The following is a 24,479-nucleotide window of genomic DNA, read 5'->3' as shown; positions in this document are numbered from 1 at the left end:
ATATTGTTTTAGATATCTTAATATAAAAAAAATCTTTGACTGGATTAAATAGTAGTTATTGCAAAAAGACACTTGGAGTTTACCTTTAGTCACATCTTTAGCACATTTTCTATTAAAACATTTCTAGATTTTAGTGTCTGCTTGGTTTTGGTGATCTAAGCTGTAATAAGTAGCCTTGGGACCCCTGAAGGCACGCCCCACACACTTATGCTGTGTGACCTAAGGTCACAAGTAATGGCTGCAAGCTAATTGATTGAGAAAGGGTTGTCTGGCTGGGCCTCTTTGCGTCCTCCCTTTACATTCCTAAGTTCTGTGAAAGAGGCACTAGTCGCTCAGCCTAGCAAGGAAGGAAAAAAGAGGAAGTTTCTCTCTGCGTTCTGATTACACTCTGAATTCCCTTGTAGTGAGCTTACTTCTCTCCACCCACTTCTTCCCAAGAACTCCTTAACTCGAGGGTGAACAACTTAAAGCTTGATCCTACAGTTACCTGAAAAGTGATTTGAGTATTCATTGAACTGAAAGAACAAATCGCCTACTTCAGGCGGTGGGAAGCGTATGGAAATTATATTAGAACTTCAGCAAAGTGCACAGCTGCATAATAGAGAAGCCGGCACTCAGATTGACAGGCAAATAAGCCAGCTTGTGGAAGGGGCCTCTGGGTGGCAGCTCTGGGCTTTTGGGTGTTGGACAACCATAGGCAAAACTGAAATGGAACAGGGGCAGAAAATAACACACTTTTACTCTACGCAACTGTTGCTTTTTCATGGTGAGTGCAGTTTTCAGATATTTTATTTAAAATGTACTTGCTATGCTGTAAAACAAGTTAGAAATCTGTTGTGCTTTGAGGGGAATTATAGCAAAAGCATTTCTTAGAAGTTCTTAGATGATATGGTTTTGTTTCTGCTTGATTTCTCACTGATCTCGGTGATGCAACCAGAAAAATACAGTATTTGTGTTGTCTTGCGTGTCCTTTTTCTGAAAATTGTCCTTTTGTTCAAATCATGCTTCTCTTCAACTTGAATCAACATTGTTTTAGGCAAATCATGTGTGGGATAGATGATGAAGGAACAACAGTGTGACAGAATATATGTAAACATTTCATTTAGTTAGACTTTGTGTCACTTATCCCCGGCTTCATGTTTTGCCGCCTTATCTTAGGAATATATAACGCAGTGTGTATGAAAAGGCTTTGTGTGAGAATTCCTGGCCAGTTGAAGGGTCAGGGCCTGTGCGTTATCTGACTGCCAGCAAGATCACTGGTGTATCCTCTTATTTTTAACTTAAAATAGGAAAAAAAAAAAAAAAGTGCATCTTTACATATTAAAAAGTAAGTGTGTTTGATTTCAACAGTTCCCTTCTTGTAGTATGTGGATGTTATTCCTGGCAAAGAATTGTTTAAATTTCTTTTAGGAAGCGGCATGCAAACTTCTTTTGTTTCTTTTTGTCTTGTTTGCTCATATTTCATTGAAACTTTACACACTTTAAAAAAATTTGAAATGATACCAAGTCGTTTTTATTTCAGTGCAAATATTTTGAAAGTTGCTAGGCTTATGTTTTCTGGAAAGCAATGTCTCAGAGTGTAAACTGTGTTTAACTCCCCGTGTAGTCATAATTTTAAATGTGCTTCTTATTTTAAAAATATCAGAGCCTATAGAGAATATTCCTAGAAATGTTAATAGAAATGTTTTCTTCGGCAAAAAATGCAGATTCAGTTTTTCAATTTATTAAGAGCCAAGATATTATTGCTGTTGTTGACTTTGCTAAAAAAGCAGTTAACAAGGTGACTGCGTTAGATGTTACTGAGAAGAAGTGAAAAATGTGCTTTCACACTGTTGATCTGATGAAATATAGAGGTCTGTGTGGTTACTTTGTGCGTCACATTCATTTAAACTTTTTGAAGAGCAGCTGCTTAATACAAATTTTGTATACTCACTTAAAAAATAAAATATACTAGAGTAGGCTCTTGTTTCTGGAGACTTACACATTCTGTTTGCTAAAGTAAATTAATAAACTGAAAAAATATATTGGAGTTATTGTGAAGCTCCAAAACTTTTCAAAGGGAAGAAAGCTTTTAAGAAAAAATGAATGTGCTTTCAGTTATAAGGCCATTTTGAAGCATTACTTAGCTCTCTTTTGCAAAGATTTCAGGAAAAATCAAGTGTTGTAGAACTAAGTAATAGGCTTGGCTTTATACAAAAACTACGTATAAAAAGAATAATTATTTTCTGAACTATTTCTATGATTTGATATGAGCTTCCTTCAACAATTGCAAAATGTGACTGACAAATCCTTTTTGAAGAGAACAAGTTCATTATGCTGTCGTCACCTGTTACATTCATTCTCCCTTGCCCAAATACACAGTTCGTAGCTGTTTATCAGTGCTGCAGGAAAGTGAAAATCTTTCTTTTTTTTTTTTGAAAGAAAATGTCTAAGATTTCATTTGCATGAATCTTTCGAGCTTTAAAAAATTGTGATCTTATCATAATTGCCCAAAGTGTTTTGTTAATAAGATCTTTGGTTATTATCTTAATATGAATAGTCAGGAAAGGACATATAAATCATTTTAGTTTTTCTTTCACTATATCTCAAGTGAAGTTAAGGTGTGGCTGAGAGTTTTTGAAAGGCCAAGAGATTAGACCTTTGAAAGTTTATCCTTTTTGTATAAAGATTTTTTAAAAAAATGTTTACTCTTTTCCTATTCCCTCCAAATGAATGTAAAGACCAAAAATTAAAGGGAACTTTATTATTTTCCTTGGTTATAAAGTCTAACCACAATGCAGGAAGTTACTAGGCTTTGGCGAGAGGCTACAAAAGAATGAGCTTCCCTCTAATGAAAGTATATAAATTGTGAAAAACTAAAGACCTGCTTCTTAGTTCTCCTAACATTTAACCTTAAACTGGTAACGCCTGTCTTTTCTTTTCATATTTACTTACTGGTTTGCTGCTGAGACAGAGGCATCTTTTAAAAACTGAAATCACATAGTTTTAATGCCATGATTTTAAGAAGGTGTATATTTTCTTATATGAAGTTAGTCTTGCGTAGGTGTCTAGATTATGTATTTGATTAGTAGGAAACAGTGGATATATGGTCACAAATTAATATATGCTGCTTTCTCTTATCTATATATAAAACGTATATTCACATACAAACATAAACACATATCTTGTGCTTAGTCCTCTAATGTCTTAAGGCAATGTCTTTTCCTCCAGTTATGTACTTAGTTTTGAAGAAATATGTAGATGAAATAAAACAAAAGAAGAGTCTTCTGATAAGCATTCTAAATAAAACAAGGAAAAAAATGCTTCACCAATGGTGTGAAGTGTAACATCAAGCACTTCTTACAGAATATATCACTAGTGGGTTTGCTGCTTTTCTTATGTATTTATTACCATATTTACTACCATATTGACGATTACTTGTCCTTTGCTAATTGACCAGGTTGGTGGTGTGTGTGTGTGTGTATGTGTGTGTGTGTGTGCAGTTATGAGCTCACACAGGGATGAGAGAGTAGCCTGGACATGTGCCAGGGTTATGACACTCTGTGATTGACTTCTTCAATTCTCTTGGTCACTAAATTTCAGGCTCTTCTGTACCCTTGTAGCAGTTGACATCTGTTACAGTGAAATTGTGCCTTCTCTTTAAGAATGAATATTATATCAGCTGTATTCTTTCAAATGGATTGATCAATTTAGGTTAAAGATACATCAAAATATAGAAAAGAATCTATAGGACTAGATTCTATCATCCCAGACAAGTTATGGGTCCTTAAAGACTTTCCTAGAGAGTAACAGTATAGTTTTATTCTTCTTCTTACTGTTCATCTTTCTAGACACTTTGATCTTCCTGAAATTATTCCCACAATTTTGCTCTCCCATAAGCACAAACATTGCTTTTTTTTTTTTTTTTTTCGGAGTCTCGTTCTGTTGCCAAGGCTGGAGTGCAGTGGCGGGATCTTGGCTCACTGCAACCTCCGCCTCCCGGGTTCAAACGATTCTTCTGCTTCAGCCTCCCAAGTAGCTAGGACTACAGGCGCCTGCCACCATGACCGACTAATTTTTTTTTATTATTATTAGTTTTAGTAGAGACGGGGTTTCACTGCGTTAGCCAGGATGGTCTCGATCTCCTGACCTTGTGATCCACCTGCCTCGGCCTCTCAAAGTACTGGGATTACAGGCGTGAGCCACAGTGCCCAGCCCTGCTTCTTTTAACATTAGGTCTAATCTCTTTTTCTGGAATTCCATAATAGATATATGTTAAATCATACATATTTGTATGTAATATCATACATATCATACATATTTCTTAAATTCTCTTTCACACTATTTTATATATCTGTCTGTGCTGCACTTTTGGTGAATTACTCAGCCGTCCTCCTATTTGCTAATTCTTTTTCTGACTATGTCCACTCCAGAATTTATTTTTTTGGCAATATTTTTCTTTTCTGGAAATTTTAATTGATTCTCATCAACAGACACTTCAAATGTTTTATTTCTACTTACTTTGTTACACGTTGTATTGATGTTATTTCTTGTCTCTTCCAAAATCCTAACATGATTTTTCTGAAGTCATTCTGAAACTGCTCTATTATTTTCATGTCATCTGGAATAACTTCACTGAATGTTGTTTTTAAAATTTTGTTGGTGCCCTTTTATATTAGTCTCTCATGGCTTAGAATTTTGGTTTTCAGGCTTAACTGGAGTGAGAAGGATTTGAAAATTCCCTCTCTCTCTCTCTCTCTCTTTCACTGCTAGCCCTTCTGCACCAGTCCTATTGTCTTAGTGTTGGCACTCTACCTTCTCCTTTCCCAACCTAGAATCTCTGCTAATGGTGATATCAAAAATCTAGTCACTAAATCCAAGAGCAGTCTGTCCCAGGATGTGACTGTGAGATGATGGCTGCTTGCTTTGGCCTCCCCAAGAAAGCAGCTCTATGCAAGCATTGGCTCCAAGGAAAGGGAGGTGTTAGCCAGTTGTTCAGCTTCCTTTTGTCTTACCTTCAGGTTTTAATCAGTAAGCTGGGCACTGATTATTACTCCCTGTGGGGCACATGTGGCATCCAGTTACTTTGCAGATACAAGGATTTGCTTGCTTCTCATTCCAGACACCATCTGGTGCACTGTACCTCACTTTGTGTTTATAGCCTATTTCTGGTATGTTTATCTGGTTTTTGACTATCACTTTTCTTTTATATCACCTCTTTTAAAACTTATCTATTATCATTACATGTTGGAAGCAAAGGCACGGGGCTCAAACCATATTCTTGCAATGCCATCTTGACAAGAGTTTTCAAAACCATGGGCCTTTGAATCAGAAAACTTGGTTTCGAATTTCTCACTCACTTATGAACTATGTATTACTGTAGGCAGTCTTTAATCTGTTATAAACCTCTATTTCCCTTGCAAGCATTGACAGTAATGCCTACTTCGTATGGCTGTTGTAAGCATTGAATGTGAAAAGATGTGGGAAGTGGTTAGTCCTGTGTTTAAACATTCTGTGTGTGCAGTTCTGGAGGTGGAGAAAAGGCAGTTAAAACCAAAACAAAACTAGATGTTACTGATAATGTAATTAACAAGTGGTAAATGGAGTATCAAATAGACTTGCTTCTTGTATTCTGAGTGAAAGTAACACTATCATTTTTGATGTCTAAAGCACATTTCTAAAGATGACTGCTGACTGTGTGAGTTCCACAGGTGGATCAAACCTGTTACACTATCCACCTACACTATTCACCTAATTCAGAGAATCTTAATAAAAGGAAAAGCATTCTTCAAAATGACCATTTAGGCATGGTTCTCTAAATCCATGTCACTTAAGACAAATGGAAAAGAAGAGAAAAGTGGCATGGGAACATGCTTGTGGCTTGACAAATGGTAATATATATCACTCAGGTTGGGTTTCTGTAATAGTGAAAATGGGTGCAGGGGTGTTGGCGATCTTTTGTAAGTGTTTCAGATAGTCTTGTTTTGTTGTAATATTGTCTCTTTTAAAAACATATATTTTGATGATCTAGTATTCAAATTTACAGCATCAGCAAAGGGTAGGTTTAGTTGAGTGGGAAATGAAATTCTGAGAACAAGAAGTTTTAAAAGTAGGAAAGATGGGGATGAAGACAAAGAAGCAGTAGTAGCAACTTGGAATTTGTCTTAGAATTTGAAAATAGAAACAAGTTTGTAAGAATCAGTCTTAGTCCATTTTCTGAAAACATGATACCACGGGCTGGGATAAATTATAAACAATAGATATTTATATGGCTCATGGTTCTGGAGTCTGGGAATTCCAAGGGAATCGCATTGGTGGAAGCAAGAATGTAAGACAGATGAGAGCAGAGAGCCCGAGGGGTAGAGTCCGTCTTTAGAAAAATTTTTTCTCTTTTAAGTTCTGGGATACATAGGCAGGAAGTGTAGGTTTTTTATATAGATAAACGTGTACCATGGTGGTTTGCTGCACCTATCGACCCATAACCTAGGTATTAATCGTAACATGCATTAGCTATTTTTCCTAATGCTCTCTCGGCCCACATCCCATTCCCCAACAGGCCCCAATGTGTGATGTTCCCCTCCATGTGTTCTCATTATGTAAGTGAGAACATGCGGTGTTTGGTTTTCTGTTCCTGCCTTAGTTTGCTGAGGATGATGACTTCCAGCCTCTGCAAAGGACATGATCTCGTTCCTTTTTATGACTGCATAGTGTATATGTACTCTGTTTTCTTTATCCAGTCTATCATTGATGGGCATTTGGGTTGATTCCATGTCTTTGTTATTGTGAATAGTGCTGCAATGTACACATGCGTGCGTGTGTCTTTGCAATAGAATGATTTATAATCCTTTGGGCATATACCCAGTACTGGGATTGCTGGGTCAAATGGTATTTCTGTTTCTAGATCTTTGAGGATTCACCACACTGTCTCCCACGGTGGTTTAACCAACTTACATTCCAACCAATAGAGAATATTTAAAGAATAAGCAGAAGATGCTCCTGCAAATGGAAATGAAAGGAAGAAGCTAACCTGGTGGAGAGAAAGCCAGTGGTTTTGCCATACTGCCCAAAAGTGTGGCCTTTTTGCCCAAGATTCCCTTTTATAACAACCCATTCTTACAATAACTAACCCAGCCCAGCAATAACAATCCGTTTATGGAGACTCCACCCTCATGACCCAATCACTTCTTATTAAGGCCCACCTCTTAATACTGTTTCAATGGCAATTTAGTTTCCAGCATATAAACTTTGAGGGACGTATTTAAACCATAACAGGAGCTATTGTCAATATGTCCTCAGGTAGGACATTTATGAAATAAGCATTTTATTTTTCTTTCTTACCACTGGGTTTCCTTCCACCAGATTAGCTGATTTGTTTCATTTCCATTTGAAGGCACATCTTCTGCTCCTTCTTTAAATATTCATGAGCTTCACTGCTTTTTCCTGGGTTGCCTTCTCTTACTTTTCTTTCTCCTTTGTTCATCTCATCTATCACCATGACTCCAGATACCATTATAAGCCCATCTCTAGCCTGTTTCTTGCTCTCAAACTTTAAACCAGTATATTCATTTAGCCACAGGCACTTCATCCTCAAGATGTCTGAATTCAAATAATCATCTTTTTGCCAGAATCTTTTACCATTTCTTTTTTTTCTTTCTTTTTTTTTTTTTTTTTTGAGACGGAGTCTCGCTCTGTCGCCCAGGCTGGAGTGCAGTGGCCGGATCTCAGCTCACTGCAAGCTCCACCTCCCGGGTTTATGCCATTCTCCTGCCTCAGCCTCCCGAGTAGCTGGGACTACAGGCGCCCGCCACCTCGCCCGGCTAATTTTTTGTATTTTTTTTAGTAGAGACGGGGTTTCACCGGGTTAGCCAGGATGGTCTCGATCTCCTGACGTAGTGATCCGCCTGTCTCGGCCTCCCAAAGTGCTGGGATTACAGGCTTGAGCCACCGCGCCCAGCCATCTTTTACCATTTCAATCTATCGTCCACCTGGTTGCACCAAACAGAAACAAGATATGAACTTTGTCTTCTCTCTTTCTATCTCTACACATTTAAGACTTTGATATATTGATTTCTAACCATTTCTATTTTTAATTATTTTTTAAATCACAGCTACACATTTCTTACTATATGATTTATGGTGGACCACTCCAGAGTTGCATCACTTGAGGACAAGGAATCTGGGGTGTGTATCTGAAACTCCTTTCTGTCATTGGTTGAAGGTTACTCCTGTAACCATGAATTCTAGTATCCCAGCCCATCTCAAGGCAGCCCTAGCATGTTCTTGGCTAGAGAACACCCTCAGGCAGAGAGTGGCAGGTGCTTGCAGTAAAACATCCTCAATGTGTAAGGAAAATGTAAGTGCCGAGGGTATGTGAGAACAACAAGAACATCTGCATTGCACATTTCAGAGGCATTTAAGTTGTTTCTATGTATTTGCTATTTCAAACAACATTGCAAAGAACACAATTGTATATGGACCCTTGTGAACATGTGTCAAATTTTTCTTAGGATAATATCCAAAAGTGGAATTTATATATTGTGAGTTATGTGTGGTCTCAATTTTACTACTTTTCCAATCACTCTCTAAAATACTGAAATACTCTCCAAGGGTACTGGACAAACTTCTACTTCCAGCAGCAGTTGCTAGCATACCCGTTTGCCTCAATCCTTTTCAATTCTTAATATTGTCCAATGTTTTAACTTTTATTTGTTGGGTAAATGATATTTTAAGGTTTTAAAACTTTTCATATTTTTTATTCTAAATGAAAACAGAAAGATATCTAGAAAATCTCTGAAATGAAATGAGCAGTGGAGACCTTATATACAGAATGCAATACCCTCACCATTTTTATTGTAAATATACCTTTATTTATTAATTCAAGTGTTTTCTTCAGTGAATTGCTTCCTTATAACTTTGACAATTTTTATTAATTTGTTTATCTTTTTTTATTGACTTTTTGGCATTTGCTATATACATTCTGAGTGCTGATGCTTTGTCTTATATGTTTCAAATAATGTCTCCCAGGCTATCCTTTGATTTTAAACTTTTATTATGTTTTTCTTATAAAGAAGGTGTTAGAAATTTTAATTATTTTTAACATAAATATATTCATGTTGAAATCACAAAAGTATACAAATATATAGAGTGAAAAATCTCCCTACCATCCTTGTTTCCCATCCACCCCACTCTCACTGACACCTTGTGAGAGTTCTTTTTGACTATAAATCAAAGCATAACATTTACTCCTCCTTCAATTACACACAGTGTTTTAAACCCCACTTTTGTCATGCAATGTACTGTGGATATATTTCAAGATATGTAAGGAACTGTGCTTCATTCTATGAGGGATGAGAATACGAACACAATACATATCCTATCCACTGAAGGATTAGTCTATCATGCCATGTTGAGAGAGTCACAAAACACTATGGGAATTCAGAGGGGAGATACTTCTTTCCAACTGAAAGAATATTCTTCAGAACTGTCGAGAATCATGCATCAAGGAGATACAGTTTACTTCACCACCAGAATTTTTTTTAATCCAACATCTTTCCTTTTTTTTTTTTTTTTTCCTCTTGAGATAGAGTCTCTCTGTGTCACCCAAACTGGAGTACAATGGCACAGTCTTGACTCACTGCAACCTCCGCCTCCCAGGTTCAAGCAATTCTCCTGCCTCAACCTCCTGAGTAGCTGGGATTACAGGCATGCACCACCATGCCTGGCTAATTTTTTTGTATTTTTAGTAGAGACAGGGTTTCACCATGTTGGTCAGGCTGGTCTTGAACTCCTGACTTCAGACGATTTGCCCGCCTCAGCCTCCTAAAGTGCTGGGATTACAGGCATGAGCCACCGTGCCTGGTCTCCACCATCTTAAACATTGTTTTCTATAGCTGAGAAAAGTGTAGCACATTTGTAATTGAAGAAAATATGTATTAAGAACCTACTACATATCAAACACTCTGAGAGCTATGAGGGATGTAAAAGTGAACAAGGCAGATAGTCCTTGATTTTGTGGGAGGTAAAGGCTGAGAGTTAAACGCAATGAAGATATGGCAGATAAAGTGTGTTAATAAAAAGGCAGTGGAGGTGTAGCATGTGGAGAGGGTACCTGGGTTTCAGACGGAGGCTTGTTGGAAGCGTAGAGAGATACCCAAGTGAGAGTAAGCAATGTTCCAGGCAGAGGAAAGAGAGATGAGATATTATAAAATTGACAGTGTGGTGAGCTTGAGAAACTGCAAAAACGTTTCAATTGTATGGGGCAGCAAGAACTGAAAGTGGCAAATGGCTGAGAAGATTTGGAGATAAATACTGGCTCCCTCCTGAGAGGTCTAGTTGGGACTATCCTAAGGGCACTAGAGACAAATCTAAAGAGTTTAATAAGGTTGGCAAATGGTTGTATATTTTCTTTGTTTAGATAGGAAAATATCCTGGAACATGAGTGGTAGTTAAACCATGATAATATGTGCTATTTCTCAAGAATTGTTTAAATCCTGTTACTGTAGTTACTTAGAGGATTCGAAGATAGGCTTCAGGGTTGTTAAAAACCACCAACGCTTGTATGCTGTATAAGCACTAGTATAAAGAAGAATATATGTACATATTCTTTATTAAATTCTCAAACATTTCATTGATTGAAACACTGAAAAATCACTAGATTAAATTAAGAACAGTGGTTGACCAGAAAGTACCCTGAAGAAAAGAACCTTTAAGAAAATATTTAAGTTCAGAGAAATAGCAGAGAGAATCATGGACGCCAAGATTCCAAAATTAAGTCCTTTACATAAAACAGTTAAATTCCCTCATGGTACAAGCCAGCCTTTCTGTGCTAATGGGGCCATTCTGCTCCTCAACGTAATTCAGGAGCCCAGGTTTCTTTCACCTTGTTGCCCTCTCATCCCATAATATGTTGCCTTTTAGGTTGCAGACATCCTTGAGTTCACACATGAAGAGAAAAAGAGCCAAGTTTCAGAGACCACAGCCTGTCTTTAAGCTGAAGACAGCCTAGAAATTATACACAGTGTTTCTATTCTACTCATCTAATTATAGTTACACAGTCATAACTGCATATGAAGAAAGTTGGGAAATGTGGTTTCTAGCTGGAAAGTCATGTCTTTAAGAAGAGGGAGAATGAATTTTAGGTGAATAACAAGCAGTTGTCACACCAACCTTTTAAGTTTCAAAAACTGTTGAGTCATTAAATAAGTTTATATACCCAGCAAACAAGTATTTATCCAGTGAGTGCTCTACTTCATTGATTATTCTATGTGATAGGAATATAGACTTTTATTTTTGAAGAAAATCTACTACCAGTGGTACCTATTTTAGAAATTCTAAATTTTAATTTAGTTGACTTGCTTTTGTTGTGTGGGGATTGTTGTATAGAGCTGTAAATTCATGGTCACAGTTATAAAGTTAATTAAAAAGTTATTTTTAATTTTTATAAAGTTATAAAAAATATTAACAAGTTAAAATCCTCACTGAGTCTCTATTATATTCTGCATTTTTTTTTCTTAACATCAACTGGTTCCTAGTGGATTTGTTGCTTTTATTTCATGCAATAGCTAGGGAAATGTATTCTCGAAAAAAATTAAATCATGTTTAAAAGCTATTTATTAATATAGTTCATTTAGCATCATATGCATGATCTTTTATACTCCATTCCTCCACGATACTACATCACAGAGCAACCAGCCTTCTTGGCATAGTATATTTTTCTTGATAACCTGGTTTCAATTTTTTTTTTCGTCCTTTATGTCTGGATATTTGCATATTCCCATTTCTACTTTCATCTTTGTATTAGAAATGACTTCAGATGTAAAGAAACTATGGACAGAGCTATAAGGATTTTTGCCTTTTGAAGGTAATACCTTGATATCATGACATTTTCTATGATTTGAAGCTTTTTAGTTTTTAATCACTTTATATAAAGTATTAATCATTCTGTTTAGTTGCTGATTCTTGGATTACTCCAAAAATACCTAATATAGACTTTTTGAGGTGTTGCTATTGTTGTTTACTTGTTTCTAAGCAAGCCCATTTTCTCTAGTATTTATTTTTTATTAGTTATTTAATAAATAAATTTTTATTATTTATTAGTTTGTCTTTCCTCCAAGTACATGAACATGTCTTTAAGATTTTCTCCTGATCTTTTTTCAGTTGCATTAACTTGTCTCATTTGACTTCTCTTGCCTTTCTTTCTGCAAAGTGTAGCTGATTTCTGCATTCATATCTCATAATTTGTTACTTTGGAATGAAAGTCCTGTTTGTCTTCAGCTCTTAGCAAAATCTATCTTTCATTACTCTATTTGTATTACCACTTCTTAGTGCTTTAAAGTTCTCTTACACTGTTCCCCATTGCTGACACAGTTCCTCTCCTCAGCAGAAATTTCACTCCATTCTCTGTAAAATAGCTCTCTCAACAAAGAAAAGGTAAACATTTTAAATCTTGAAGCTCAATATGGTATTCTTTGACATCAGTCTCTTCTATGTTAAGTTTTGATATCTTATAGCAACATTTAATTGACTTTCTTATTCTCATCTTCTCAATCAATATTTTCTTGTGAGTCAGATTTAAATTAGCAAGATTAGATTTCATATATTCTTGAAGGCAGGATATCACAAAACAATTTAGCAAGCTGTTTGCAATCAATATTTATTTATATATTCACACACTAGAGATTATATAGGGACAAATATAACAGGAATATGGCCCAAATTATCTAGATTTAAAGCCCTTTATTCAACATTTAGAATTATTTACTTCTGTGGATAGAAGAAATTATTGATGTTTGCTAAATGTTATTAACTTTTTAATCACTGTTATGTCGTTAGCAAATAAACTTAATTATGTATTGGGTGATTAGAAATGACTAGTTATAAAAAATATGTAGAAAAAGAACATTGATACTATATATATACACACACATGCAAAGGCTAATAGTGACAGATATATGTATATAGAGATATACACATATCATACTTTATGGAATGCTATATTCCATATTTCATCTGCATAAGTCACTGATGTACTTTAAGTTAAATCATGACAAAATGAATTGTATGCTTTGAAAATTCCAGAATGCACCATTAAAAAGGAGGAATCAGAGTGTGTATTCATTGGAATTCTTATTTTAAAGAGTAATTATTAATGAATCATGTGATTTCAAAGTAATATTAATCTTTTTTAGGAAAATTTGAGTGGGCTGACTTTCTTTAGTATCTTTGAAGCCAGGGAATTCAGTTTTTAACATAGGGGAAATTTTGTATTCATCATAAATTTTGGAGCTTCTACTCTTTCCCTGGTACTTGCTAGTTATAGGGGCTCACAGATAACTAAGATGGTTGTATCTTTTTAGTCCACTTCATTTTGAAGAATGTGTGACCATTGCTTTTCATGACACTGTGTCTCATTTATTTTTAATTTTTTCAAATAATGACAATCTAGATGAACTTCTTTGGGATTAGTCTGTGTTTAAATTTGTTTTAAGAGGGCAATGCTACATGTTGCCTATCAGCAGTCCAGAACTTTTTACATGTCCAATCACTTTACAGCCACTGTGGAAGGTGCTTTGGGATCTAGAGCCGAGTATCTGAGATATAACTCCTATTCACGGGTAACTGAGTGGCAGTAGGGAGGGTTAACTAAGAGAGCTTCCTTAACCCTTTATAGAAAAAGGCAGAATATAAATAGGTTTATTCAGAGGATAAAAGATTACCAAATGAATGTTAGAGATGTACAAAGCCAAGGCAAGAACATTCTGGATTGAGTGATAATAAACAATGCATGTGAGAGCAAATAATGTAAGAGCAAAACACTTGCGTGACTGTGAGTGATGGGAAAGATTGGAATATATGTCTAGGAGTTTACAAGGTTAGCCAAATGCATTTAGTGGTCAGTGAGAAGGTCTGAAGAACCAATTCCATACAGAGGTCGCGAATCCCAGAAGAGTAACTGTGTCCAAGTGGAGAGATTGTGAAGTCTAAGCCGCAGCGTGAGGCTGGGTTCAGCGCTGGGGGAGAGACGAGACGGCCGTGCCAGCCGAGGTGGAGTCGTTCCAGCCAAGTCATCCCAGAAGAAAACCAGGACCAAACAGAAGTAAGATTTACTTGTAAGGGACAGGATTGTAGGGAACAGTTATGGCCCCTGTTATATACAAAGTATGGACTGGGGACCTTCTAGTTCACAGACATTTTTGCCAAATTGGTAAAAGTTCTCTTATTAAAACTTTAACTCTAGGAAAATATAATTCTCAAACACATAAGGGTAAATTCTTCTGTGCTATGAATGGATGGACGTAGAAATTCTGAGAAGTCAAGGCCAGGAGGGTGGCTCATGCCTGTAATCCCAGCACTTTGGGAGGTCGAGGCGGGCGGATCACTTGAGGTCAGGAGCTTGAGACCAGCCTGGCCAACATGGTGAAACCCCATCTCTACCAAAAATACAAAAATTAGCCGGGTGTGGTGGCGAATGCCTGTAATCCCAACTCTCGGGAGGCTGAGGCAGGAGAATAACTTGAACCCAGGAGGCGGAGGTTACAGTGAGCCGAGATCACCCCACTGCACTCCAGCCAGGGAGACAGACTAAGACTCTGTCTCAAAAAATAAAATAAAATAAAATAAAATAAAATAATATAAAATAAAATCTGGGAACCCAAAACAGATGGATAGAATAGGAAGTCTTCTCTTTTAAAATTGCATACTGAGGGAAAGGAAAGTGATAACTTGGCAGAGATATTTGACTATTCCTGCTTCTGAATCCCCTGCTAAAAGCTTCAGCTGACAGCTTCAGTCTCACCTAGTTCCAGGGCAAAGGCTACTGGGCCAGTGACTCATTGACTTCCTGTTTCCAGGGAAGAAGCAAGACAGTGTGGAGGATGGGTTAGCTTGGAACAGTGAGGAGGGCCTGCTGTAGATACAGAAACTGATGGGCAGCATCCCTAGTTGTAGCACAGGTGCAGAGGGTGTGTTCTTCTGATGCAGGGCAACTTGTGGTGGAGTTTGACTTAGAACTGACGTTGTTTGGGGGAGGAAAAGGGAAAGATATGAAAAGAAAATTTCCAAATATCAAATATATTGGTCTTATGCTGAAAATGGCTAGAAAGGACATATAGACTCTGAGAAACAGGAAATTCAGGAAAGGAGCTAACGATAGAGAGACGAGAGGAGCTTAGTTTGGGAAATAAGAAGTTTGTGAGGGGTGGTAAGAAAGCCGAGAGGCAAGTCCTTTCAGCAGTTGCAAGCAACGAGGGAGAGAAGTCAAACCTGGAGATGTATATTTTAATGAGCACATCTAAAATGTGCAGATCGCACTGGTTTTCATATGTGATTTTTAAAAATTTAAGAAAACGTACGTTCTTTAAAATGCAACAAGGTTGTATAATATTCTCTCTGGACCAGTAACTCACACAGCCACCACAACACAAGTAAAACATGCTAATATCTTCTGGTAAGCTACCTTTCACACTTCAATTAGATAGGTGTTGTACCAGCTCCATCTATTAATGTGTTCGTTTATCTCAAATGCAACAGTGTGGTAGGATTGTATGTGCCTGGAGACCCTGAGCATAGAAACAGGGCAGAAGAGAAATGCATTAAAAAGTATAAGGCTTAAACTAAATATAAAGAATTTCAATATCACAAACATATAATAGCTTCGATTATGCTTGTTCTCAAACCTTATTTATGGCAGTTGTTTATGTGATTTTACTTAATTAAAAATTAGGTAAAATGATTTTTAAAAATGAAAATATAAAGAAAGAAAGCTGTTATTTCTTTGAAAACTGAACTTTTGCTTTGGCAAGTCTTGATAAAAGTAAGTTTCTAAGAAATATTTCCATTGAATAAAGTATGGGCAATACAAATGTAAAAGACTACACAAATTATAACAATTCAGATGTCTGTACTGAAATTCTTTTCTCTAGTGACTAAATTCTCCATTCATTTAAAAATATATTAAATTCAAAAGTTATTGATGGGGCAGTTTATACACTAAAAGCAATAGCAATAAAATTATGCTTGATGGGCACACAGGTAAAGAAAACTTTAACCATATAAATATATACATATATACATATGTCTACATTAATAACATTATTTGCTATAGTCTCCATTATAATAATTGGCTGACCAATCAGCAGACTTGCTGTGTTATAAGGCTATATGAGCTGATGTAATAGATAAAACCCCAGCTTCGTAGAGGTTCAGAGCTTGTTCAGATTACAATCCATGCAGTATGCCTTGAACAGTTTTTTACTCCCTGATTCAAAGGCTTAAGTTCTTTCCATCTTGTAGCTCCACCAGTAGCAACTTCCACAGTTGCTATTGAAGTATTAGTTCACACATGGGAAAATTTTATGGTCTGGACCTGGAGCAAATCCATACGTACTCCACTCTTGAGAGCTCAGCCACATGTCCCTCCTTTTTTTTTTTTTTTTTTTTTTTGAGACGGAGTCTCGCTCTGTCGCCCTCTCTGTGTCCCTCCTAAGAGCCACCACCACTTATTCAGATAACACACGGAGGATAACTTTGGTTGTTTGTACAAACTCTGAGCCAGGCACTGTGGAGAGCACATCTACAGCCAGTACACATTTTCTACCCTCTAAATTCTTAGTAGTTATGGAACAGAACTCTTCATAAGTCAATGTTAATGCAAGGCCAGATTTATTAGCGTTTATAGTGGAGGGATAAAGACTGTCTCACAAGGAAAATGTTTTTGCAAGGGGCAGTATTGGAGCAGAGCTTGAAGCATAGGCAGGGACTCAGCAGCAGCAGAGATAAAGGTTGCAGCATGAAAAGTGACATGACAACAGGAAACTATAAAATGGCCAGAGAAGAGATTCTATGATAGGGGCAGAGATAAAGATGTCTGAAAGATATTTGTGGACTATCACATGACAGGCCTTAAGCACCCTATTTATAGTTCAGGAGTCGTTTCAAAATCTGCAGCATATGCTTGAGAAAGAAAGCAGTGTTCAGAACAAGTAGAATGGAAAGAAATTAGGAATGGGAGTAGGGCAGAGCAGCTTGAACTAATGCAGTGGGAATGGAAATGAGAGAACAGGCAAAACATTTGAGAAAGTCGATTTGAAAAGGCAGATTGTTTGTGTTGGTGAGTAATCCAGAGATTTTGTATTTCACTGACAGAGTGTTCTCAATTGTTAATCCTTGGAAATTATTTGATGAGTTCCAAAGAGCACTAACAGCTAACAGTTGATCTCATTAACTAAGGGTCTGTTGAAACCTGCCAAGGCAAGAATTTTTTCTGGGTTTGACAATGACATCTCTGAAAGTCTTGAACTTGAAGAGAAGCACAGTAAAAATATCTTCTGTTATAGCCACAAGTTACCACATTTTGAAAAACAACACTGAATAAGAAATTATACAGGATGGATCATGTCCGCACCTTTTTAAAAACTCACTGAAAAGTCTTTTTTTTAATCTTTGTTTTTCCTTAACCAAACTTATTTGGCTCTAATCTTCATTCTACATTCTCTTCCAGACTTATGGTCAGGGTATAGATATTTTTGAAATTATACTGAAAGATAACATTTCAGAGAGTTTGAAGGAATTATGAATCCTTTTGATTCTGCTAGATTTCAGTGAAGGAAAAGGTAATGTTGGAGTTCTTCTTCAGGGGCACGTGTGAGTCTCATCTGCATAATCAAGAATACTATATTCATTACATAAAGGGCACTCTTGAAATAGAGTTTTGAGGGCCATTCTTTTATCATTTTTGTGATGCAGGAGAAGTATTTAAACGTTTGAGGAGTGAAATAGCCTCTTATATTCCCATTAGACCTAGCAACAACTTACACATTGTAAACCTCAAATAGTGTTGATTGTAGAATATGTGAAGTCTTGTTTTCAGGTGTTTGACCTGAGAATGTTTTTCTTTGGCAGCTGAGACTGTTAGTCCTTCAAGAAGATAGCCTGACACTTGTCAAGGTCAGAATGAAAGATCCTCCTCAACTCCCTCAGAGAAGGGGTCACAAAGTTTAGATGACAACCATGGAGTTATAATTAACATGTAAGTTTTAGGTCGATAATTTAAATTATTCCAACTTTCAGAAAAATTGTCTTACTCCCATCAAATGTATTGTATGTTATGTATAATTGTTAAACTTAGAATGGCAATTGGAAATATAGTGGAGTAGCAGAATTCAAGTGAAAGTGATTAATTGGAATAAAAAAGTCTAATCATATGGTTTCAAGTTATAATGGGTAGTAGTATTTATGTGCTCTTTAAACACTTTGATCTAAGGTGTAGGTTTCCTTTCAATAATGAATAAATTCCAAAAATATTTAAAAGAGAAGAATAAGACATAGTAAACGTGTTTGAAATTTACTTTTACTCATTGATGGTACTGAGAGAGTGAAGAAAATTTTGATTAAGCAAGAGGCAAAGGTAACTTATTACCAGAAGACATGGGTTTTAGCTTAGTTTCCCTCCTTGCTGGCCATGAAACTTGTCTTAAGTTTTTAGTTTTTATCCATAACAACCATTCTATCCACTTCACAGAGTTATTTTGAGGACCAAATTATTGCATGTTTTACATATACAAACAGTGTATAAAATCATTTCCCTTCTGAGGACACTCCAGTATTTTTATACCATCGTGGCTTAACTCCACTGACATAAATCCCATGGCCTATTGTTGTGACTTTCTGATCACTCATGAGTCTGTAAAGGAGTCTTGGTACTCAGCCTACTGGTCTATGCTTTTACCACCTGGGAGAATGATACAATTCGAGCATTTCAGTAAGGTAAAATATTAGGGCAGTGACCAAGATTAAAAAAAAAAAGATATATAACTTACCCAATAATAGGGTGCTGCCAAAGGATTATTTTTCTACATTGCAATTCTTATTACATCACACCACTCTACTTAAAATTATCTGTCTATGTTTTTCAAGTCTCTTGGTTTTGGATTTTGGCATTTCTTCAAATCTATCTCGCATACTAGAATCTGTGATTTGAGAATTTAGGCTGAAAACGTGTAAGAATTAGGTGCTCTTGTTAAATTTTGTGGAATTCAAATAAAACCACAACAAAATACTTTTGAGTTTTTTAAAAACAAAGATAAACTTCCACTGATTTTTAAATAATATGCACGTGGAGGGAAAAGTTTCATTTTGTTTTGGTATTCCTCATCACCATTTCTTTTGCTCTGCAGGGCAGCACTACAGAAGGACTAAGTATTTAGGATACTTGACTTATTTAAATAAGGCAGTGAAAAAAGTAGAATATGGGGAGTAAAACAACCTCTGAATCTAAGTTTGCATATATAATTACCGGGTAAGTCTTTTAGTGAGTTTATGGGGTAATAACAGGGGTTTGATGTGTAAAATAGAGCAAATTTCATATAGGTATGATTTGAATGGGCTAACATACTTATGATTAATATAAAACATTTACAGATTAAGAATTATAAGCACACATTAAAATAAGAATAAAGAAATTTTTCAGGTGTCTTGAAGATCCTGAAGGATTTGGTGAGTCATCAGTGAGACATATTAATAAGAATGAGTATATGTATGAGTACCTGTTGGGTTTGTTTTCCTATCCTTTTTTCACTCTTAAGTAGTAGGATGTATTTTCTTTTTACTTTTTTTTTTTTTGCGATGGAGTTTTGCTCTTGTTGCCCAGGCTGGAGTGCAATAGCACCATTTCAACTCACCGCAACCTGTGCCTCCCAGGTTCAGGTGATTCTCCTGCCTCAGCCTCCTGAGTAGCTGGGATTACAGCCATGCAGCATTACACCCAGCTGATTTTGTATTTTTTTAGTGAAGACAGGGTTTCTCCATGTTGATCAAGCTGGTCTCAAACTCCCAACCTCAGGTGATCTACCCGCCTCGGCCTCCCAAAGTGCTGGAATTACAGGCTGAGCCACCGCACCTGACCTGTAGGATGTATTTTCTAGTTCTTTTACAAAAGGAGGATTTTCATTCACCTGCACTTTTTGTTCCCCAAAGAGGCAATCCTGGAGTCTCTTGATGTGTATAGAAAGGCTTAAATATTTTAGCCAGTCCTTTGTAACTTTTTCCTTGCTTGTCAAAAACAATTTTTTTTTCTTTTTTTCTTTTTAATTTTTTTATTTTTTATTATTATTATTATACTTTAAGTTCTAGGGTACATGTGCATAATGCGCAGGTTTGTTACATATGTATACTTGTGCCGTGTTGGTGTACTGCACCCGTCAGCTCGTCAGCATCCATCAACTCGTCATTTACATCAGGTATAACTCCCAATGCAATCCCTCCCCCCTCCCCCCCAAAAACAATAATATTGCCATCATTGAGAAATGATTACAATGATGGCGATGCTTCACAGATAAGAACAAGCTTATTAATCTTGGGAAACTCACAAATGATTATTGACTCTCCTGGTTGCTAAAAACAAGGAAGAATTACTTTTTTGTCCTGAAGATTTAAGGTAATTGTCCACAGCTTAATAATCATCAGGAAGAGGATAAACTCAATCACGGAAAATACAACGTAGTAGTGAAATTTGTTCAATTACAGAGGAAGGTTCCATCGGAAATGGTGGAAATCCTGGCACTTGGAATAAGCAAAACCAAACAGCACAAAGTACTAAACTGCAGTTAGTAAGGATCTAATACTGCTCTAAAAAGGAATGCTTCTTACATTGCTGATAATTAGTTGATGAGTAGATTACTGAGCTGAAAACTTGACATTTGATTGCTACTTTTAAGTGTAAGGCAAATGAAGAGGTATGGGAAATTGGACATATCGTAGACTAAATGATTGTATTTTTTCTACAATCATTTGCTTGTGAACATGCAGCAGATTCTCTAATACTCATAAGGCTCCCTCTTTCCTTTAATACAAAGGATGTAGAAGTTCAGCAAACACTTATTTGTTAGGTTGAATTCTAAATATGGACACAGTGCAGTCTTAAATTATGTCAGAAAAAGGACATTTGGCTTAGTGAGACACATTAATTTAGTGCAGTCTTAAATAGATCTGATGACTTACAACAGTGCATAGATATGTCTTTAAATCAGCAGAAATTCAGAAGAACATGGCAGGTTAGAAATGATAGGATGATAACTTAGATTTGATTATGGCAAGATTAGCTAAGCAGCTGTTGAGATTGGATAATGATATGTGAGGTTCTCATCACCCTGTAACTTGTTTCCACTAATACAGATTAAGAATGTCTGGATGAACTATAATTATCTCTGTGGCTTGTGCATAACATAATTACGTTTTGCCAGTGCAAAGCATTTTATTAAGTGGAAAGTGATTTTTAAAAAGTTATACAAGTGGCTACAAGAACAAATCAACTAAGGACAAAAACATTGGCACTTCATAATAGTAATGTGAAAAAATACTTATCTCTTTTTGTTATATAGAGTTTTCAGAATTTAAAGCCTTGTGTATATGACGGATACATGAGGGATGATTTCAGTGATGTTGACCCTCTTACTGAGTTTGTGCCCCAGGTGTCCAGACCACAAAATAGAAAATGCAATCTTTGTCTGCCTTACATAAATACAGTACTGAGATCAGCTTGTCTTTTAAATGTCTGGTTGCTATTTAATTACAAAAGTTTTCTCTTTAGACAGCACCCAAAACAACAAAACAGTAAAGAACTCACTTCAGAATGAGTTGTAATCCACCCTACCACATAAAAAGAGTGTGATATATCTGATAACTATCTATATAATCAGATTTATTAAGTGGTAGTCATTAAGCATTTTATAAACACTACCCTAAAATATGTAATGTGAATATATCTGTTAATCAGCAAAAGCTAACTAATACTGAATGCAAGGTACTCATTTCCACTCTGGTAGCATTCTTATATAAGGATTTTAAAGCAACTCTGATGAGGTAGAAAGAGTGCTAAACCTGTAGTGAACAAATGGGAATTCAAATTCCAGCTCTGAAGTGTTCTGGCTGGCTGAGTTTCTTACACTTTCTGAGACTCCATTTATCCAGTAGTAAAATGCAGCTCTATGAATTTATACCCCAGTGGGCTGCTGAGAGTATTAAATGAGATAATTTACATGAACAGTCTTCTTAGAATATGTTTATTGAATCTGACCTTGAAAAATAATTCACAAAAAATGTGTCAGAGTAAGTTTTCTCTCTTTCATCTCACAGGAGAGAATATGAAGTAGATTAAGTGACGTTTTTTATAAAAAGTTCCACATTTGAAACTCTCTTTTATTTACAAAATTGTGAATTTGTCTTTAGTTATAGAATAATGGTTTCCTCTTCCTTTGATCTCCTTGAGTGTAATATTTAGCCCTCTCTTTATTACTATGAGAGGAGATGAATATTTTAAAAAGACTTATATCACATGTGTAAAAGTATTTATCAGTTATTTTTATCTTAAGCTCTTTTTTGAATATTTATAATTTCCCTTATATTCTCATATTTCACACCTAGTATTTCTGCTTTCATTTCATTAATCATTTCTTTAATAACTTGGCACCTAGGCCTGTTTTGCAGCTGTGTGCAGCAGTCTTAGGTACTATGCATAGTTTAGTTTTCAATCAGTTCCTTGCTCTTAGTTTCTGCAAATAAAAACTAGCTTAGGTATGCATGTGATTAACAGGGCCCAGGTATTCCTATTACTAGGTCTTTCTATTACTAGGTCTTTCTTTCCTTCTGTGTTATTTAATATAAGGCAGAATATGACCCTGCCACTTACCAAACTTTCAGGATCCTCCATCTTCCATCTTCCACTAATCCCTTCCTTTGTCTCTATGAAAAATATATCTCTAAGATGGTAGTTGACAAGAGGGTGAGAATCAAATGGTAAGGAATATTGCTTGAAAATAAGGCTGAGTTAATAATTCCAGAGAAACGTTGCGAAATAACTTATAGGTACATCCATTCACGATATTTAGATCTTCCTCATACTTTTAAACCAGCAGCATGATAATTCACAGCATGGACTTATCATCATACCGTATATTAAAACATTCCTCTATTGTTGGATAGTTATTTTGTTTCCTCTGATTCATTGTTTTGAATATCCCTATAATAATCACCACTGTATGTGCCATTTTTTGCAGAAGTGGAATTCCTAGTTAAAAGTTGAATTTCAAAATTGTTCTTGACAGTTTATACCTCTATCAACAAAGTCTCTAAGTCTTACTATTAAGAGAAAATGCAAGACTTAGAACAACACATTTTATAAATCACATGCATATTAAAAACGATCTATTATGTGAAAGTGTCATATAACTTAAATGATATACACTAAACACTTACCTCTGGGGACGAAAATAAAATTAAGAAAATGTGGGGAAGGAAACTTTACTTCAAATATATGTGTATTGTTTAGATTTTTTACAGTAAAGATGAGTTTATATCCTGCTATGTATTTTTAAAAATAAAATAGAGACACAAAGATATTACTATAACGGTGTCAAAGTAAACAGTGTGAAAGCATCCAACCTGAATTTCATAGCTGCAGTGTGATGGCAGTTTTATTCAGGTATTTCTAGGTATATTTTAAGGTCTGAGACTCACCATATGCACTAGCATGTGAATTTATTTTTATAGGTAAAAACAGTAAAGTAATAAAACAATCTTGGTTTCCGGAGCAAATCATATCCATCTGTACCACTGGGTAAATGTAGTTCTGATTCAACCACATGAATAAGATTACACATGTTTTTGAAAATCACTATTTGCTGAAGATTATAAGCAATTCACATGCTTTGTCTATGGTTAATTTTGGTAATAAGATGCAAGACAGCTCACAGATCTTTAAGCTGTATCTAGAAATAGTGCTGATTGAATTTAAGCTGATTATGCAGCTTATTTTGGTTGCTTTCCCTCTTCCTAAATTCTAAAGTTCAAAGTTTAACTTGAAATTGTTTTCTCAAGTTTAGCTCTAGCCGAAGTCCATGAAATGGCTTATGTCTGTCAATAGTTGACCTAATAGATTTGTCCTGTGTTGACACTTTTTTCTTTTCAAACTAGGCTGTGTGTATAATATAGGTATGTTATTTTCAGTGTGCTGGGCTTTAAAATGGGATTAGAAAGTCATGAAGAATTTTTTAAAAATGTTTTGATGTGTTAGTGTTTTTTGGTAGGATTTTGGGATACATCATTTATTCATTAATTCATTTATCATTCTGTATTTATTCTAGAATATCGTTAGTAATGTATTGAACTCCCAATCATGTTAGTGGGGATAACAAGGCAAGACCAGTATAGTGACATTAGAAGCATAACACCAATGAGTTCTGTAAAATATTGGAGTTGCTATGTGGGAACTGTGTATCAACAGCAGTAAAATCATCAAGAAGAAACTCTTTTATTATTATTATTATTTTTTTTTCCTGATGAAACGTATTTATTTTGGCTTAATAATATTATGCTAGCAAATACATGTTTAATACTACACAATGGTTACAACTTTTCCTCCCTATATTCAGCATACACTTTAATTTCTTTTTTTTTTTTTTATTATACTTTAAGTTCTAGGGTACATGTGCATAACGTGCAGGTTTGTT

General features: G+C 35.8%; 1 protein-coding gene across 2 annotated transcripts in view; it reads left to right on the top strand.

The window, feature by feature from the left end:
• The first annotated feature begins 511 nt into the window (after positions 1-511).
• The window catches only part of LOC105519893 (putative uncharacterized protein encoded by LINC00478), a 426,129-nt gene continuing 402,161 nt past the window's right edge, over positions 512-24,479 (top strand). For both annotated transcript variants that reach the window (XR_001003033.1, XM_011953425.1), the window contains exon 1: positions 512-766. Coding sequence is in view for 1 of the 2 variants with exons in the window: in XM_011953425.1 (XP_011808815.1) it covers positions 556-766 (211 nt within the window). In the remaining variant the exon portion in view is untranslated. The remainder of the gene's footprint in view (positions 767-24,479) is intronic.

This window comes from Colobus angolensis, unplaced genomic scaffold (assembly GCF_000951035.1).
Source record: "Colobus angolensis palliatus isolate OR3802 unplaced genomic scaffold, Cang.pa_1.0 Scaffold360, whole genome shotgun sequence".
In the NCBI taxonomy this organism is placed as follows: domain Eukaryota; kingdom Metazoa; phylum Chordata; class Mammalia; order Primates; family Cercopithecidae; genus Colobus; species Colobus angolensis.
The sequence above is the reverse complement of the archived record's forward strand: the minus strand, read 5'-3'. Positions and strand labels throughout refer to the sequence as shown.